Source organism: Anomalospiza imberbis, chromosome 3 (assembly GCF_031753505.1).
Source record: "Anomalospiza imberbis isolate Cuckoo-Finch-1a 21T00152 chromosome 3, ASM3175350v1, whole genome shotgun sequence".
Taxonomy (NCBI): Eukaryota; Metazoa; Chordata; class Aves; order Passeriformes; family Viduidae; genus Anomalospiza; species Anomalospiza imberbis.
In genome coordinates this window covers 66,255,524-66,275,637 of record NC_089683.1, presented here as the reverse complement: position 1 = coordinate 66,275,637, position 20,114 = coordinate 66,255,524, and the positions used below count along the sequence as shown (strand labels likewise).

Below are 20,114 nucleotides of genomic sequence, written 5' to 3'. Positions count from 1 at the left end.
TCCCTGGAGACCAAACTCCTCTGCCCAGCCCTTAGCTCCACCCCCCACCCCTTCCCCTTCTTAAGCTGCCCCCTCCACGTGGTTGGCCTCTTTTTACCTCAGTCTTCCCTTCAGCCACATGTGATATCCTCCGCTGGAATTAAACCCTGCAAAAACAGCCTTTCTTGCCTCTATTGCTGAGCCAGCTGTGGTGAGTGTTGAGTGAGGGTCTGGCTGTGTTGCCTAAAGGTTATCTCAACTTGCTTTTCCACAGGAGAGGCTTGTGGGGGACAGATTTTAGGCAGCAGCAACCACTACTCCAACACCTGCATTTTTAGTAATGCAGTGAGATATGACCTCTGGGTAAACAATTGCTTCTTGCATAGAAATGATTCCCAGGATTTTTCTTCCTTTGGTCTGTGATGTATTTGGTGAATGTCTCAATGGTTTCAGCTGAATACTGAATTATGATAAAGCTAAGAGAATAAGGAATGTAGCCACCAGATTTTCAAGAACTATCAGATATCATCACATATCTCTGTTTCTGCAGTATCCACGTGAAGCATTTAAATGTGTGCTTCTGTATTTTTCCAGTAAGATTTAGACAGAAGTTTAAAGTCAGTATGTCCTTAAATTTCATTCCAAAAAGTGATGGGTTTCTGAATTAGGCAGAATTAGCAAGATGTATTCTCTCAATTAGCAAGAAAACAATTGAAGTGTCTTTTGTTAAATTCTTACGCATTAGTAGAGAAGTGAAAATTCTTCTGAATTGCAGCCCCTTCTAGGATTCTGGGCAGCAGACAGTTGGTGCACAGCAGGCTCTGAAGCAATGACGCTGAGCAATATTGGTTTAGAAAAGCCTGGCAAACCCAGTTAACCATATGCAGTCATGTAAGTTTTGCCTCTTGTCTCTGCTATGAATAGGCCTAAATTCTTTGCTCCCTTCTGCTAAGCTTGAAATTAGGAAAGTGTCTCACAAACAGCTATATTCTGTCAAGTTGTGTGGAAATCAAAAACGAGATAAAGGACAGAATGCCCACCTTCCACCACACAGAGCCCTGCCTCAAATTAAATATTTTGCTGAGGGAGTGACTGGAAAACAAGTGCAAATGATAAAGGCCAGAATGGAGATGGCTTTTGCCTCATAGGCTTTGTATGACAGTTAATTTTTTTTAAGACATATTGTGAAGTATTAAAACAGAAATACTTTCTTTTCTTGGCAGATTTGTATGGATTAGTCCTTTTTCTTGGAGTTGATCCTTACTGGGTCAAGCATTGGTGGGACCAACTACTATATCGACCTTACTGTAGGAAAAATCCCCGGCCTCTCTACAGTCTAATTGCGAAGATAATGTGGAGATCAGCAAAGAAGGATGTGCTTGACCAAGTAAATAAAAGTTTTGAGTTTTAGAATTCCTCACCATCATTTATCAATAGTTTTACTTGCAAATTACTTACTTTCTTTTTTAATTTCAGATTCAAATCCCCCCTCAGACAGAAAATATACACTGGCTTCAGTTCTCTCCTGTGGAGAGACACTTCTATCATCGCCAGCACGAGGTGTGCTGCCAGGATGCATTGGCAAAACTCAGGAAGATTTCAGACTGGACTCTTAAGCTTAGCAGCCTAGATAGAAGGACTGTGACTTCTATTCTATACCCGTTGCTACGGCTGAGGCAGGCCTGCTGTCACCCACAAGCTGTTCGGGGAGAGTTCTTGCCACTACAGAAAAGGTAGTGAAATTTCTGTCATTTCTTAAATAGCCTACTTTAGCCAAAGCAAAACTCTGATTGTCTCCAGCAGTGCAAGTTCTCGTACAGTCCTCAAATAAACCTAATTTAATCTTCTTTAGTTCAATGTGTGACTATGGCACACCAAGGTAATCTGACCTCAGAAACGGAACACGGCACAGTGGGGTCATTAGTGTAATTCTTGTGTTAAAGAACATAGTACTGAAGGCATTTGATTCTCCAGTGGCATTCTAACCTTACTATGACTAGGGTGTTGCAGGTAACAGATTGAGTGTGAAACAAATCAGATCCTTTTTTTGTTCTAAAATAAGCCCGCTGCTTTTTTTTTTTTTTGTCTTGTAGAAAACTCACATTCATGAGTGAGAGCAATGAAAGAACTGAATCAACAGAATGGAATAATTCTTAGTTCAAAGAAAATGTTAACATGAGGTTGCAGAATTTGTAAATATAGATGCAAATTTGAAAGCTGTTCAAATGCTCTTTTATTTGCATGCTTTCAAGATCATCTTCCCCCTCAAATGCTCTGCAAGTATGAGTTTGGTCTCAGCTTTGTTAGACAAAAAAAAAAAAAAGCATGTTGCCAGTCCTATTGAGAAATGTAGCTGGTGCCTTTTCAGTCAGTTAGAAGTAGGCTGTGAAAGAACAAGCTGTTTCAATTCCAGCCTCTCAGAGTGGTGTCTGTTTCTTTTTTAAGCTACAGGTAGGGAAGAACTTCAACTTTTAGTACTGCCAATGTTATTGCTACTGTTTCCTAGTCCATCCATTCTATTCAGTCTCCTTCAGTTCTTGTTAGAAGTTTTATGTTCTACTCCTTGCTCTTTTTTATACAGGGCACCTGCAGTGACTAAGCTGCTGAAGCTGACTTTGCACCTACTTGAGCAGAGACCAATAGTTAGCCGCTGTGCTGTCGCCCTTACTGTGGCAGTCTGCTAATGTGGAAGCAAGGCCTCAAACACTGGAGAAATCAATATTCCCACCTGTCATACAAGATTATTTGCATTAAAATGAGCCAGTGTAGTATAAATGAAATATATGTAAACTGAGCAGAGTATGGTGGGAACAGCTTTGTACTGTGTTGGTTTTGGTGGAATGGTTGCACAGTGACAGCTGCATAGTAATTGATGGAAAAGCCAGCAATGGAAATAAAATCTTTCTTAAAATGACATGTACAAAGAAAAAGTCAATTCCCAGCACTGTTTATATACCTTTTTTGTGAACCAGACTTGACTGCAGTGGTGGACATTCCCAGAATAGAGAGAAGATTTGGTTCCCGTCTTTGGTTTTGTGTAGGAGAATAATGAAGAAATTCTCTGCTAGGACCTTCAATGAATAAGATAAATTTACTGAAGTAAGAAAGTTGATGCTGGAGCATATAGATAAGAGACATGGGCCTGGAATAAAAACCTGAGTTTGGAGCATATTCTGTTCTATGATAGATAATTTTTTTCCCCCACCTGTGTAGTGAAGGCAGTAAATGAGATCTACTGAGGAAAAAAAAAAGCTCTCCTAGTTTATCTGAGTAAAAACACCTTCTTTTTGCCTTAATTTATATTCTCAAGCTGTGTATCAAATTGCATATTTTATATGTAAATCCTTATGCCGTTACAATTTTTCTTGGAACTGATGATGGTTTTGAAAATAAAAGGTAAGTAGCAATGGTGGAAGTATCAGCATAAGTCATGTGTATTGCCATTGCCTTTTCAGAATTCAGTAATTATAAATAGTAATTATATTGATTTAAAGCTGACTCTGGTGTAACACTGTACTATAAAACCAAGAATCAGTTTCTGCAACTGGAACAATGTTGCAGGGAAAGTAAACTAAAGGCCTAGGCAAGGGTATCCTTCCATAATTTGAGCCCAGTCTGTGCAAGACTTCAGTACTCTGTTCCACAGTGTTGAACACTAAATAGTAAATGCTTCTCCTGAAGATGAGTGAGGCTTAGGAGCAGGGTTTCAGTGAGGTGGGGGTGGTCTGGTCTAACAGCAGCAATTGGTATTAGAAGCAGCCTCAGGTCAGCTGCTGTAGGCTGTTGCTATTGTTTACTCTCCTGTCTCTTCATATCAGTCCTCTGATTCTTTAACCTGTGGCTTTACTCCAAGGTATCCTTCAAGCTTCCTTCTTGCATCCTCCTCATTTCTGTTCCGGCTTCTCTCTTTTCTCTTCATTTCTGGTATTTTTACATGAAGCTAATTCTCTTCCAGTAAAATTCCTCTCATAATTTGCAGATATGACAAATGTAGAAAAGGAAGTTTAGAATTATTTTTGCTAGTCTTCTTGGTTCTCATTTCACACATTTTCTTCTTTACATTGACACTTCCTGTGTTTTGTGTTTGGATTGGTAGCAGAGGGTAGAAGTGTAGTCTGTCATAGCTGTTTTCATCTGAACAGCTTTTGACAAAATGAGGTCTATTTTGCTTGTTTGCAGTTCACCACTAACAGAAGGAGAGCAGTGTTTTGCCCCATGAAGGATTATTTTACCAAATTCAAGTTTTCTTCTTGCACCTTATTTTTTGGTGTTCCAGGAGATGGCAACCTCTGGACACACTCAAGTTAGGGTAAAGCTCTAGCAGGAAGAAAATCTGACATCTAGAGGTTTTTTTAATATGTAAAGAAATCTCAAAAAAACATTTTCAATATGTTGGATGGATGTAATGATCTGCTATGCTGCTCGGCATGACCCTCTTACTTTTCTGGTACTATGATTTTGTTTTAAATTTGCTCTCCTTTTCAGCACCATGACCATGGAGGAACTGTTGGCATCTCTGCAGAAGAAATGTCGAACAGAGTGTGAAGAAGCTCACCGACAGTTGGTGTGTGCTCTTAATGGCTTAGCTGGTATCCATATCATTAAAGGTAAGACCAGTATAGGAGTAAAGAATATGCTCCATCTCTGTGCTGGGAGGTTAAAAGAAGTCATACCTGTGTAATTGTACTTAACCTGCTTTTGTTTTATCAGTAGTGCTTTCTGGGCTTCCCTTGTGCCCCCAGCCATACAAACTGCTATGCTAAGATTCCTTTTCCTGCTCCTTCTAGACGGCTCTGTCAATGTCAATTTTGTCTGAATTATAAGGCAAAAAAAGCTTTGAATGAGAAACAAAAATAGTTATATGAATCTTGAGTTGCCCACAAAATAAAAATAAATTAAAACTACTCCAGTATGAATGTGCAAAAATGTCACTTTTCCAAGTTCTTCTAAAGTTGACATGCTGTTTGAATTTTTCCAGCTCATGTCAAAGTCTTCCTTTGAAGAGAACAGGCAAACTGCCTTTTCTCTTACCTGCCTCACAGAAAGACTATATTCAGATTCTTTTATCTGTAGTCAGTAGGTTTGAAATACTTTGTTACAACTGCAGCTTGGAGATAAGTGTTTCTGATAGAGTTATGTGCTTAGAAAGAGTTACATACTGATGTAATGCCTCTAAAATACACTACTAGCAAAAATTATGTTTGGCCTATTTTGTAAACCAGATTAATAAAAAAATTCATCTGATGAGAAACAAAAGCAGGACAAAAGAGGCAGAGTTCTGGTCTGTAACTCCCCCCCTAGTATTACTCTTACACTCAGTCTTCTTTATCAGGAAGGGGGAAGCACACCTTACATAAAAGTGAGGCCATGAATTTAGCCTTAGTATAATTGAAAACTTATAGGTCTAATTATTATTAGTCCAAATTTAATTGCTACAGGCAAAGAAAAGAATAACAATCACACTTACTTGTTTCTACTTGTCCTGCTTTTCTGCTCACCTTTCTGCTTAGGCCCATCAGTACTCTGAGGTCAATGGTTTCAAAGATGTGGTGGCAGTGCAATTGCCAGTTGTCACTACCTTCATTGGGAGGAATAAGATGTTTGTGTTGATGGTTTCTTCCTCACACAAGGATCCAATGAGGGTCATTTTTATGTTTGCTAGCATGTTTGCATCTTTCTTCATTGGTCTGCAGCTCCATGACAACACCAAATTTAGTATACATAATGCCTTTTATGAATGTTACATACTCTTTCTTTGTTCTCTTTGTTGCCCCTAAAACCAGTTTTGTCCAGCTCTAAGTCTGCATTTCTTTGACTGTGGGTGAGTTGTTTATAGCCATGGCTTTCTTATTCACTGCCGAGCCTGTGCACCATCTCTTAGCATCCCATGGCTGTACTCTACACTGCATCCTATATCTTTACTTGTCAGTAGCCTCTACTATTGTTACTAGGCCTATATTTCCCTACACGACATCATTGTGGTAGTTGTAAATATCTCATTCTACATGGAATAACTGCTTATTACTGCTGTCTATGTAAAGCTGTGTTTGTACCACACAAAGATAAACAAAAGTTTAAAAATATACAAAAAATAAGCCATAGACACCTAGTGAATTACAGATATTGCTATCACAGCTAAGCCAAGTAAAAGGTTCAGGCAGGTCAAGAAAAATTCAAAGGAGGCCTGACAAGCTTCTAGCTAGCAAATTCAGCACATAGAGCTTTTGGCTGGTTACTAGTAATTGCAGGCCTATATCACGGGACTACACCCTTAAAAATGTAACTGTTTCAATGTAGGAAGCAGCAAATCTTGTTGACATAGAATTAGTACGCTTCCTTATAGATAGGATGATGTTTATTGTTTTACTCTCTTACCTATCTTTATGCATTTCTTTTCTCTGTACTTCTCCATGTTTTAAGAGTCTCTAAGAGTATTACTGGCTAAGTAAATTTCCATCAGTTGAGAAAAGAAAATTAAGATGGATTTATTTTTTCACTACTTTTCCATACACAACTTCAATTTTGTATTTCTTTTTAATTGTTATAAGCTATTTTCTGAGAAGTGATTGTGATGCTGGCAGCTTGCATCAGTAGTTGTGCTTCCTGCATGTACCTAATCATTTCTGCATTTCTGAAGTATGACACAACTTTCATGGTTTTCAGTGGGAGAGTGAATAATGCATTTGCACTGCAAATTTAGCTATGCATCACTGCAGTGAGTTGTAGATGTTTTTTTTAAGTAAAACATGAGATTTTTTTTGGGTTTATGCAACCATGAATACATATTTTAAGATTAAAAGGTTTACAGATCTTACAGGCACAAAAGATATTTAATTTGGAAACTGCATTAGTCTTTATAGACTATCATATTCTGTCTTTTACCAATTTTTTGAGGGGGGGAATGACTAGGAAAGAATTGCTTGAAGACAGGCGCTTAATATGCAGACTCTCTGAGAACATGTTAGTATGTTACAAGTAATGTAACACTTGTAAGGTTGTAGCTGTTTGTATATTTCAACCAACATAATGTGTCTGTGTTTTTGCTACTCTTTTTAAATTCAGGAGAATATGCAATGGCTGCGGAGCTGTACAGAGAAGTACTAAGATCATCTGAAGAGCACAAAGAAAAGCTCAAAACAGATTCCTTGCAAGTGAGTGAGCATTGAAATGTAAAGAGACATAGTTAAGAACTGGAATACTTTAGATTTACTTTAACAGGTCAGTCTTTTCTTCATCCCAGTGGTATGCTGAATTACTCTTTCAGCCTGCTGTAATGATAACAATCTTTTCATCACAATCTTTAGATAGGAATCTGTCCCATGACCTTCATGTTTCCTTTTTTTTGACAAAAAAAAATAAAACCAACAAAAACTACTGTGTTTCTAAAAACCTGCTTGTGAGTTTTCTTGATGCCCCTGAAGCAGCGTATGATCTCCACCTGCTGTTCTGCAGTACGATTAACAAGCTGAATTCCTAGTCTGGTGCATATGACTGTGACTGCTCATGTTAACGGTGTTATATTACATCCTGCAATTACAGAATGCAGGGTTTGCACTGACAGTGATATTAATGTGCCAAATGATAGAGAATAATAAAATATTTGCACTGCAGAAGATAAAAGGGCATCAAAACATGAAAAAGAATTGAAATGCCTTTTCTCTTTGGGCATTTGGCTTCATGCCTTTTGAATACTATTTAAAAATATTAATATATTTTCCTGGTTAAAAAGTCATAGTTCTCTAAGTAACATATTTATAGTTCTTCAAGAACTATCAGTTCTTAATTAACTAAAATTTTCTTCAGCATAATAAGAGATTTAAAATTTTAGTGACACATAGATAAGAAGTGGTCAGTTGTCTGTTTCTTTATTTGCTTCTATGAGCAAATTATTGTTTGGTTGTGTTGCATGTGGTCACCTGATGTCTCTGTTGTGCTTCTTTGATTCTTCCTTTTCCTCTGTGACTTCCTGGTGGCTTTTTTCTCTTACCATAGATGTGTTAGCGTAAACTTGTTAAGCTGCTCTTAGGTTGTTAATTAAATTGTTCTACTGGATTGTACAATTCAATAAAGTTGTTTTTTTCCCCTCAAAGTATATGCTGCCTAATATTGCCTTAGTGTAAAATAAAGTAGTGTAAAATAAAATTTTACTTCCGTTAAGTCTTAATTGTGTAGGATTTAGCTCTTTGGGATAATGGTAAATCACTGCTGGCCAGTCCTCTTAAGTGACTGAGAGGGCAGAGGTGAAGAGAATCCAGGATATGAGAAGGGCACAAGTTTATGATAGTGGAGGTTATTAGTATGAGTTTGTGGGAGCTGTGCAGGAAGCATATTATTAGTCTGGTTTGAAAAACAAATGGTGATGCCAGAGAAGAGAAGCAGAGTTTATATTAATAATCAAATTTATTTTCCCTAAAAGTATACCAAAAGGTCATGTGTTTTTCAGTATCTTTTATTTCAGAGAAATGAAAAATATGAAAAGTTATTATAGCTCTTGGGATCTGGTCTTTTCCTTACACTTTATTTTGCTTTAGATAGGCTAAATTAATTGTTTCATCAGAATATTCCAAAAGACATTTACCAATGAAAGTGCTGTGAGATAAATGATTTGTTTTTCATAATAGTCAGGGGCTGTTTTAATTAGGAGGGTGAGTATGGCATAGGATCTGATGACCTGGTATCACACTTACCTGCTGATTTGCTTTTGGTAAGTTAAAGAAGATATTTTTAATATTTCATTTCCTATCCTAGTAAAATGTGGAATCTTTCTTTTATAAGATGCTTCCATCTTATAAAGATGGAATCTCTCTCTTCCATTAGCAGAGAAAGACAAAACTGATTCTAAATGCATGCTAATTTCTTGCTGTAAGCTTTCATTGCTCTTCAGGTTTTTCCTGTCACAGATGTTGCCATGGATTTTTTTCATGATTGCTCTTGACTTTGTGTATATTTAGAGACTTCATTCTACACATAATTTGATGGAATTGTTGGCAAAGCACCCAGGAATTCCCCCAACTTTGCGTGATAGCCGACTTGCAGAAGAGGTAATTGCATTTTGTTTTCACATAAATATTGAAGAGCACGTTTTTATTTTTTGTCCCCTCAGCATTTTCTCCAACTAAAGAAACAACAGTTCTTTTCATTTCAAAAGAAATAGCTTTTGTGTTAACTACATACATTTCCCTTATGCTTAGTAAAATTAAGAGTTTTTTACTGTGTGATGAGAGCAGAAATGTCCAATACAATATTGGACATTGTTGTGAGTGTGTTTCATGGAAATTTTAGTAATTTTTACCTCTAAAATGCTGGTTCCCCACCCCCGTGTTCCTGTGGAAATAACTTACATAGATGTAAAGATAAAGAATAAGATAATGATAAAGAATGTGTCATCCTGAATTCTTCTGAGTCCTTTATTTCCTCACATTTTCTTTAGCATTCCTCATTTTTAACTTCAAATAGTCAGTTTTCTGTAGGTGAAGTTTATTTTGCTTTGGTCAGATGAGCAAATCACTGTATATCACTTTTTGTATGCATAATATTAACTATATCCTTAATCCTAAACTGGCAAACTAGATGGGATTACTCTTCCCTGCTGGTTACTTGCAATGGACACAAGGACAGCATTTGCAAGAGAGCATCATTATTGTGTCACTGTTTGGGCTGAAAGGGACCTTGGGACATCTCTAGCTGAACTTCCCCCTCAGAGCAAGGTCAACATGGATTTCTGTCCAGGTATCCCAGGGCTTTATCCAACTGGCCTTCTAAAACCTCCAAGGAAAGAGATTTCACAACTTAACTGAGTAGCCTGTTCTAGTACTTCATATATCTTATAGTAGGGAGGTTCTGTGTGAGCTTTTTTCCTGTTGCAATTTATGACTATTATTCCTTGTTCTCTTGCCATGTACTTCAGTAAAATGCCTGGGCTCCCAATCTTGGTGATTTTCTTCTGCCTGCTGGGAAGCTGTTCTTTAGTAATCTCTAAGCTTCTCTCCTTCAAGTTGCACAGCCCCAGTTCTTCCAGCCTCTCCTGTTTTATATTGGTGATGAATATCTGTCTTTACTATTTGGCTGTCTTCTGATATTTTATCATTTTTATGCAAATTCTATGTAAGCATGGCAGTTTTTTCTGTTTTAATGAGCCTTGTTCTCCTAAATATATAAAGTTTGTAACTGCCTTATAGAAGTTCTATAGAAGTACTGTCTGTTTTTTATTGACCTGTAATTCTAGTGGTTTTAAAATACCACATTATCCTGGCATGATTAAAAAGAAAGCTGTTAGAAAATTTGTTTTGTTTATAAATGTGATGCAGAGGTGGTTTTTCATAGCTACCTTTTGCAAGTCCTGTCCACTCCAGGTAAACTGGACTCTGTAACAACAATGTACTATCTTAGTAGTAGTAAACACAAAAAGACTTAAACATACACTAAAATGCACAAAATAAATGTATGTAGTGAAATCAGTATGTAATGGTGCAAGATGCATGTTACTTCTAAGTTGTTTGTTCATCAGTTTCTAAAATACAAAATAAACTTGCGCTGCTTTTATAGTGGTGGCACTTACATGCCAAGAGGCGTTTCACTGTTAGAATTTATCTGAAAAAAATTATAAGTGATGATATAATGAAATTTAAGCCTTTCTTGTTATTTTACAAGTAAGTTTTATATGTTAAGTAAGTTCAATTGTCCTGTTCTCAGACTGTTCTTGGATCTTTTTTATTGTTTGCTTGTTCAACACCGACAAGTAAGAATACTGGGTTATATTCCAGTTCCTTTTGTAATGCATTGTATTCCTATTGTGTTGTTTGGGCTTACCCAAGAGCAAAGTTGTACAGTTAGCATCTTTATAGTAATTTGTCTTCTCACATGTTTTTTGTGGCTTACTAATAAATGCTGAATTCTAGAGGAAGAAAAAAATATTGCTAAATATTGCTTACAAATTAAGGTGGGTAGCACATAGGTAACAGTTTAAAAGCACTTTGGTAGTTGGGGAGTTTTTATGTTTGCAGTATTCCTCACAAATATGATTTGTGCATAGTTTAAGCTCTTCTTTCCTTACAGGCAGAACAACTCCGACAGCATTATATGAGTAAATCCAATGCAGAAGTTGCAGAAGCCCATCAGGCCTTACAGCCAGTTCTTCAAACCATTCGGGAACTTCAAAGAAAGGCAGGTACCTCTTAAATGTTTTGCCTCTGACTTTTGGCATTTTTAAAGGATATTATTTTCATCTTTTTATCCAGAACTCTAGCTGTTTATCTTTCACCTGTTAAAATTACAAGGTCACTTCAGTGTTACTCTATTAATTTCACAGGGAACTATTCTTCTCTGATTACATGATCTTTTCATCTGCTTTTGAGAGAGAGAGAAGGAAGAAACTTTGAGATCACAGTATCTCTGTGTGGCCGTTCTGTGTAGATAGCCTTGGTGAATCTGACTCTACTGAAGGAATTTAAAGGTGTGGAGGAGAATGTAGACAGTTTCTTAGTCACGTGTTTACACATCAGCAGAAGACGGGATATTTTTTAATCATGCTCATCCTCCACTTTTCATGGAATTAGCCAGTCTGTGTTTGACCATGGCTTAAAGATCAGTATGCACCTCTGCTGCAATGAGTGGATTGGTTTTCTGCTGAATGTTCAAGGATAAATCTTTTGTTTTTCATACAGATCCATTCAGGTTCTCCTTGGTGGTTGGATGTCATCCAGACAGCAATACAGTATGCCATCGATGAGGAGCTTGTTCAACGTGTACAAAACGAAATAACCTGCAACTGCAAACAGCAGACAAGTAAACTCTCCATGGCAGAGAAGTAAGAGATTAACTGAAATAGGCTGTTAAATGCAGTTAAATCTACTCAGGTCTTCTTACTAGTTTGTGCTAGCTGTTGCAATTAGATAGCAGACATTTTTGCTTCTGAGCATCTGGACTGCAATTATGTTTCAAAACCAGTCCCTGAAAAACCACAACTAGATAGAAGATTTGGAAAGAAAACTGTTTTCTCTTAGATAAGCAGTCTTTGAAATGTTCTTCTGCATTATCTACTGTGGTTTTACAGTCTTCTATACTCATGAAACTGCTGAGTAAGAAGAATTCAAAGTTTATTACATTAAAATTGAGTAACCTGTAAAAGAAATTGGCTTGCTTAAATGGAAAGTAGACAGACAATATCAGAAAATCCTTGTGTAAAACCATAAAATAGAATCACTGTTTTTCTGAGCAAAAAATTTGAAGTTGGTTTCGTGTTCAAGACAGCAGCGTACCACTTCTTTTTGGGTTCAATTACAGAGTAATGAATTAGGAAGGGACATTCAGAGGTCTGTTAAATCAACCCCATTTTTAAGATCCAGACCCAAGCTTGTTCAATCCAGTAAAGCTGCACAGGGATTTGACCTTTTAAGTATCTCCAAGGAGGGAGATTCAATAGTCTCTCTGTGAAGCCTGTTCCAGTATTTGGCACGCTTGGTGGAAAAAACAAAGACATTAAAATTATTTTACCTAGTTAATATTTCCTGTGTTGCATCATGTGTACATTTTCTCTTGTTCTTTTGCCAGGTGCCTTTGACAAAAGTTTGACTCAGTCTTCTCTCTATGTTCCAGTTAGATAAATATAGAAAGCAATGAGGTCTTCCCTCAATTTAACTTAAACTTAAAAAACAGTGTCTTACCAAGTTCTACTGGTTAATAGTGGAAGCAACAAGTATTCTGAATTGAGTACTGGATATGATTAATCCATGGTATAGTGAGGGAGATTTTTATAAAGCTGGTATTATTTGGCAACTGATGATATTAACAGCAGACTCATGGTTTCAATTTACATTTATTTTCAGACTGCCTGGTTAGGCAAACTTTGTCTATGTTATATTAAAATGCACATTACCAGAATAGGTCATATTGAATGCCAAGCTTTAGTAGTGTAAAACCTGTGCTTTGCTCTCTGCACTGTACAAAAAGGATGTCTTGAACCAAACTTTCTGTATGGTGTAGAACCACAGTCTTGTACATCACTGTCAGACCTTGTAGGAATGGTGTGCTTTCTTTCAGCAAGAGACTTCCATTCTCAGTAAAAACACAATGTAGGAAGTGCTAAACTTGTGTTTATGTTTGTGTTCATTACCACAGCACTCCTCCAATCACAAAAGACAGCTAGATTTTAGGAGAATAGTTTACAGTTATGTCCATTTAATAAATTTAACTTTGAAAGCTAACTTGCTGAATGAAGTGTATTTTTGGAATGGGTGCATGTGTCTGCTGTGAATTGCACAGGTGCATTGAAAATCATTTGGTTGGCCAGCAGATACAAGTAAGACTGTATGTGCAGTGGTTTCCATTTAGTAGATCTGCATTGTGGACCAGAATATTGCAGGTTGGTGTTCACTACTGGTATTTGGCCACACCTCTCAAGTATTGGAAAGAGTTTTTCTATTCTAAAAATACCAGGCATCAGCTCTGGGGATACACTGGAGTGCTTTCTGACAGCATTGCATGTAGCATTTGCTTGTGGTAATAAATAAGCATTTGCTTGTGGTACTAACTTTGTATGTTGTCCTAGATTGCTATTTAGCTACTTCTCTTCTACTTTAAAATACTGAATCAAGTTTGGATTTTGTGTCTTGGTGTACAGTATTTTCCCTTTTTCTTTAAATCAGATTCCGTGACTGCAGAGGCCTTCAATACCTACTCACAACCCAGCTGGATGAAGTGAAGAAGTTCCAGAAGATTGTAAGAGAAGCAGTGAAAAACTTAGAAGGGCCTCCTTCAAAGCAGGTTATTGAGGCTGCCACTATCTGCCATTTGCGACCTGTTAGACTGCCACTTAACAAGTAGGTCTTGAAAACTGAAAATACACCTTAGATGTCTATTACTAAATTTTCTTTTATTGGAAATAGCATAAAGCTTTTATTATGTAGTCAGGAGCTGTATGCACACAGATATCACAGATCTATTTGTTAGAATCATGACCTTTGGTTTTACTTTTATAAAATCTTCTAGTGTCAGCTATATTAGTGTACATATGACTGTTATTTTGTTCTTTTTTAAGAATTTTGTTTAGTTTTTTATGTTGGAATAGGGGCATATAATAATTTGGTTTCTGATGAAATTGAGTGCATCTGTTTTCAATTTCCTGTATTGCAGCTGTGTCTTTTGTAAGGCTGACGAATTGTTCACAGAATATGAGTCAAAGCTCTTTATGCATAGGTAAGTTCATAGCTTTATAAATTTCTCACTGTTAAAAAAAGTGAAAGTTGGATTGGTTTATGTTGTCTGAAATAAGTTTATGACCAAATGACAGAGACTTCTTGCTGATGGCTTTGATAGTAGTTCTGTTAGGTTTAATTTTCTGTGTGAATTTCATTTGAAGAAATGGTGTTCAAGGAATGAATACATGCCGCTTTCTCTCAAGCCACTATAATAAGACCACACATCTGAAATGAAGTGGTGGCATGTTCCGAAAGCATGTGTACAAATACAAGTATGCTGATTTAACACATATTCCTATTTGTGCAAATATTTATTTGCAGTCCAGCTGCAAGTGGTATAATACCACCCTCATTCAATGTTACAATGAGAGAAGAGATCTCAGACAGGATGAAGCTGGAAGAAGGGTGACACCAGCACAAGGTGTCAGAGAAATGCACATAGTGGGCAGTACTGAAAGACATAGATTACAGCTCTGTGCATGCTTTCTTTTGGACTTCTCTCTTTCATATCCCTCACAATGTCAAAATTAGATTGAAAAATCTTGAGGTGACTGAGAAAACATTTTGAGAAGTCTTTACCAGTGGGAGTTCTGCCTCATGACTGCTGGAATTAGGAAGAATCGATTATTTCTAAATTAGCATTATTTGTCAAGGAGAGAACTGGGAAGCTGTACTGTTCTTTCACAGTGCAAAACACAGCAAATTTTGCATCCAAGTTTAACTGTAATTCTTGCTTATATAAAAAGTCAGAATTGAATTTTTTTAATGAATGTGACATTAATAACTACTGAAAGATGATTTAGATGTGTAAGCCTTTACAAAAGCTATGGATTATTTTGGTCTGAGAGAATGGCCTGAGTATTGGTACCAAGGTCACTGTGTTCAAAGCAAGCTTTTGATTAGGTAATAAAACAGCTGTTTATATTTGCTTGGTTTGCATTATCTTTTAATTATATATAAGAAAGCTGAACTAGATGATGAATAAGTACAGATGGATGTTGTAGTACAAAATCAGTGCTAAGTGCTGTGTTTGGTTTGTTTTGAAGTGTTAAAGGCCAAATGGCAATATTCGAGGAGATGATAGAAGACCAAGAAGGGCTTGTTGATGACCGTTTGCCCACCACAAGCAGAGGGCTCTGGGCGACCAGTGAAACTGAGCGTGCTTTGAAAGCTCTTCTTTCCTTTGCCAAAGCTCACCGAATGGATGTTAGGCTAACCGAAGAAGGGAGCGTATTCCTGGAACTCTTTGAAGCATGGAAAAAGGAATATAAGGTACAGTAAATTACATGGTGATCAAACAGATGTGTGATCCATTTAATTTATTATAAACAAATTGCTGCTGAATATTAGCACATCTAAGTTATATTCCTGAAATTAGGGTTTGCCTACCAACCTTTTCCATGGTGCTTATTACAGGATTTTATTTTAAATTATTTATACGTGAGCTATTAGTTTCTAAAAGCTATACTGGCTACTAATCAAATTAGTAAGCACTGTAATTGCATCTATTAAGACAGTATAAATATATAATTAAATGTGTTCATCTGTTTATTTAAATCAGAATGTAACAAGACTCAGCAAATCCAACACTGGTCCATTCTGTAATTCAGGTTACCTTCAGTCTTGTGAAGAAGGAACACCGTTTTTTCATGTCAGCTTTTATGTTAGGAAACAAAAGATGGAACTAATATGCCAATGAGAATGAAGACCAGATTCCGTCTGTTGTGACTTGGAAATATTGATTCAGTTGTCTGTACTACTCTAATATTCACTGAGTTACAAGAATGATACTTTGTGAAATAACTTTTTTTGTTCAGCAGGGGTTTTTTTTTTTGTTTTTCAAGGCATTTTGTTTCTGAATTTTTAGTTGCATTAATTATTGTAATACTAGTAGTTGTAGAAGAAATGAGTGACAGCTGTTTGTTTATCCAGAGAGACTGGAGAAGAGAGCAGGCAAAATGATGTCTATACTGCTTGTTTTCCATTATAATTCGTTGTGTTGTGGCTGAAAGCTGTTAAGAAATATTATCTCTTCCTCCAAAAAGATTCTCACATTTCATTTTATGTTGTATGGCAGAGTCATGTATGTGTAACTCAATTCAGTTCTGCTGTTCACTTATTTGGGGTTTTCTTACAGTTACTTCATGAGTATTGGATGGTCCTTAGGGATCACGTGTCTGCTATTGATGAACTGGCAATGGCGACAGAGCGACTGAGAGTGCGTCACCCTGATGAGCCAAAACCAAATCCACCAGTGCTCCACATTATAGAACCACATGAGGTAGAGTACTGGGCAGGAAAGAATGGTTTCTTTCTGAAGGAACTTATCTCCTACAAAAATAAAATCTGCATCTGAATCTATGTGTAATGCCTATAATGTGTCTCTGTTTTCATTTCAGACATGCTTGGTGGAGTATAGAATTCTTACCTATTTCTGCGTTAAGTACATGAGCCATCTTGAACTTGTAGTTGTTACTTTAATATATTTTTGTTAGCCTTCTGACAGAGTGGCATGTTTCCAAGAGACTGCTGTCCTTTCAGCAGCAGGAACTTCTTTTCTCTATAATTGCCCAGTTTTCCAAGCTGGGTGGAAAATTAAGTTGGCCTGATTCCTTACCCATATTGATACTTTTCACAAATACCTATATAAAACAGAAATAAACACATCAAAGAAGAATCTTTTTTTCAGTATTTTGAAATTTCTGAGCTACCCCTGTCTCTGTTTATGATGATAGAGAAAATGTTGGGTTGATTTAACCTCTTAAATTTTTTTGCATCAATTGAAGTGTATTTTCTATAGACACATTTTGTGCTTTTTTTCTGTGAGATTGAGTTAGATAAAATTGCTTCTTTCTGTAAGGAAATAAATTTCATCTTTATATTAAAACAATTTTTAAAAGGAGCACTTAGCTTAACAAATTCCTAATAAAGTCTTAAGATTTATGTATGTATATGCAGCCATAAAAGAAACAGCCATTTTTTTGGCCTTCATCATTCAGGTGCCTGCCTCTTCTGCACTATTAAACTTCTCCACTATCAGCTGTAATTAATCTAAAAAAAAGTCAGCTTGATGTTTCTGTCTTTGTACAGGTTAAATCAAAAGTGGAAATTTCTAAGAAATATAAAGAAAATAATTGTCTCTTACACACTGTTTTTGGAACCAGCAGTTAATTCTGGTATATATATACACGACTGAAAGAAAAGAGATGATAAATTGAAGGAACTTCAAAAGAAACTTCTAAAAATTTGGGTTAATTTCATTTAATTTTGTTTCTGTAGAGAACCAATAACGTAAATAAGCAATTTTGTGTGCCTTCTGCGTCTCAGCCTGTTCACGGCGCTGTGTTCATGCTGGGTACAGGAAAGGAATAGATAATCAGTTTTGCTTGGGGAGAAGCACATCTTAAATTTCCGGCATGAGCTGGTTTTCTGTCTGTTGCCAGTAAATTACTCAGCTGAATTTCACAAAAAAAATTAATTTAAGCCTTATTGTAAAACTTAATTTTTTTTCCCTTTTTAACACATATTTAATGTTGTTTTCATAGGTAGAGCAAAATCGAGTGAAACTTCTGAATGACAAGGCAGTTGCCAAATCACAGCTTCAAAAGAAATTAGGACAACTTCTGTACCTCACTAATCTGGAGAAAGTAAGATTAATGGTTCCTTGGTCTTTACCTAAGTGATTTACTCTGTTTACCTGTGAAAGGGAAGAAACCTACCATTATTTTTATTCAAAACTTCCATCTTAAAGAATTTTTTTTATTTTCTGTGAAGATTCGTTACATTTTGAAATTCAGTTTGCTGTTCTTTGTGTTACTGTGTGCTCATAAAATTATTTATTGCATTATATATTTTAGTTACGTGTTTAATTACATGCTTATTAAACTATGAACTAGTTTTAGATGTGTAAAGTTTTCATTAAAACTAACTGGGCCATGTTTAGTATAAGCCTTATAAAATTATGCATGTCTCTGCATACCTTTGGTATTTTACAAAGAGCTACTGAAACAAAAGGATAATCATGTCTGGAGTTTAAGTAAATATTAAAAAAAAATGGCAAAACAGACAACCTCCATGTATGATATGTTATTTTAATCATAGTGTTTGAGTAAGTGCATTTATGTTAAAGTAAGCATAATTGAGTAAAATTTAAGTGGTTTTGCAACCATGTGAAGCTGATAGAAAATATATGGAGTTTCTTGTTTGAAGCTTGTATTTTACCATGATTTTTCAGAGCTGTTACAGAGCTGCAGATGCCATCAGAAGGACTGTAGAATGAAAAGTGCTCCTTTTGCTTACCATAAGTTACATATTTTTTAACTCTTCAAGATGGACTTAAGTACACGGATATGCTTTTAATTTGCTCACACAGTGTTTTGGTTTGATTTGGCTTCTTTTAAGGGTTTCATTATTAACTTATTCTAGAAGCTTGTTTTAAATACAGAATAACAAAATATAAAGCTTATATTTTTTATTTTAATTTATAGTCTCAGGACAAAACTACGGGAGGAGTTAACCCAGAACCATGTCCAATCTGTGCACGTCAACTGGGAAAACAGGTAAGATACTTATTCAACAGGTTTTAGTTTTAGAACATCTTTAGCTAGAGGTGAGCTAGTTGTGTGTCAAATTGTCCAAATATGTTTTTAAATTAATGTTGTATTGAAACAGGGAAAATGAGCTGTTTCTGTAATGTATCAACCAGCCTCTCTCCTGAAATAACATCTTTCTCAGATTCAAGCACCTCTGTTTCTTTTAAATGTTGACATCAGTGCTTAGGTGTTCCAAAAATGTGTGTTCATGATTCTTTTATAACTCTGAAGTTATACTTTTGGCAGAAAGATTTATTTCCCATTTATAAGCTAACAGAAAGAAGAAGTAGGTAAACTTCTGTAGATACTATTGTATTTTATTGTAGTTGTTCTAACTGATAGTGTTTTTTTCCCTCTAAAGAAAAGGATATTACATATGCAAATAGTAACAAAATCCAATAGAATAAATACCGATGATGTGGATTTCTTTCCCTGCTGAGCTGCTGGAGTTGAAATTCAAGTGAGACTTAATCTGTATCATAAAGTACAAAGCCATAATTTAAACTTGACTTACCATGCATTGGGAAAAACATAAAAGGACTCGTATATGGTAAAACTAAATTGTCTCTTTCTTTTCGGGTAGCTATTTTAAGGAGGTTTAGCTTCTCTTTGCATTATAGACATGTGTAAGCATGAACTGCTGTCCTGCCATGTTTCCAAAATCCCCTTCTGTGCTCGTCTTCCAAGGGTAATACAGGTTTTTACAGAGAACAGCTGTTAGTCTCATTAACTGCCATTATTCTTTATCTCAGAGCTGGAAGAGCTCACTGAAAGGGAAAATAATCTCTTAACACTCTTTATCTTTTCTTAACAGCAAGACTGCTTTTTTAGATGATAGCAGCTTTCATGTTTAAAATACTTCTCATTCTGTTTCTGCACAATTGAAAAAACCTTACAAAGCCTAAAAGACTCGCTTGATAATCAGTGGTTTAGTCAATCCCTTTGCTACTCCAAGTTAGCATGAAAATTTCTAGTTTTTCCTCTTGGAATGTCCTAAAGAACAGACTAGTACAGCAAAAGATATTATTTTGGATTTCAAAACTACTGGTCTACAAATTGCTTCTCTATTATGGAAGGTTCTGGCTGACATGTAGATGCTCTAGGCTCACAAGGGGAGAACAGCTTCTGCAATGCAATCTTGTTTCACATACATTCTGTCAAAAAGAGATTAAGACACTGCATAAAATCTTTCTTCTTAAGTCCAAAGATGCTGTCTTGGACTTACCAGTAGGGAAAAATTAAAGCATTTTTTCTATCACTTATTAAATAAGACCAATCTAGTATGAATGCACAGATAAGGAATTATAGAGAAGGCAAATTAAAACATTTTTGTAATTTTTAAAAGTAT

At 36.1% G+C, this 20,114-nt stretch overlaps 1 protein-coding gene across 1 annotated transcript in view; it reads left to right on the top strand.

Moving 5' to 3' along the window:
* Positions 1–20,114, top strand: part of SHPRH (SNF2 histone linker PHD RING helicase) — a 51,601-nt gene that overhangs the window by 20,121 nt on the left and 11,366 nt on the right. The window contains exons 12-24 of the mRNA XM_068184880.1: positions 1,203–1,366; positions 1,456–1,712; positions 4,465–4,586; positions 7,042–7,130; positions 8,931–9,020; positions 11,035–11,142; positions 11,643–11,785; positions 13,623–13,796; positions 14,110–14,172; positions 15,221–15,446; positions 16,312–16,455; positions 17,720–17,821; positions 18,662–18,733. Coding sequence (XP_068040981.1) covers positions 1,203–1,366; positions 1,456–1,712; positions 4,465–4,586; positions 7,042–7,130; positions 8,931–9,020; positions 11,035–11,142; positions 11,643–11,785; positions 13,623–13,796; positions 14,110–14,172; positions 15,221–15,446; positions 16,312–16,455; positions 17,720–17,821; positions 18,662–18,733 — 1,754 coding nt within the window. The remainder of the gene's footprint in view (positions 1–1,202; positions 1,367–1,455; positions 1,713–4,464; positions 4,587–7,041; positions 7,131–8,930; positions 9,021–11,034; positions 11,143–11,642; positions 11,786–13,622; positions 13,797–14,109; positions 14,173–15,220; positions 15,447–16,311; positions 16,456–17,719; positions 17,822–18,661; positions 18,734–20,114) is intronic.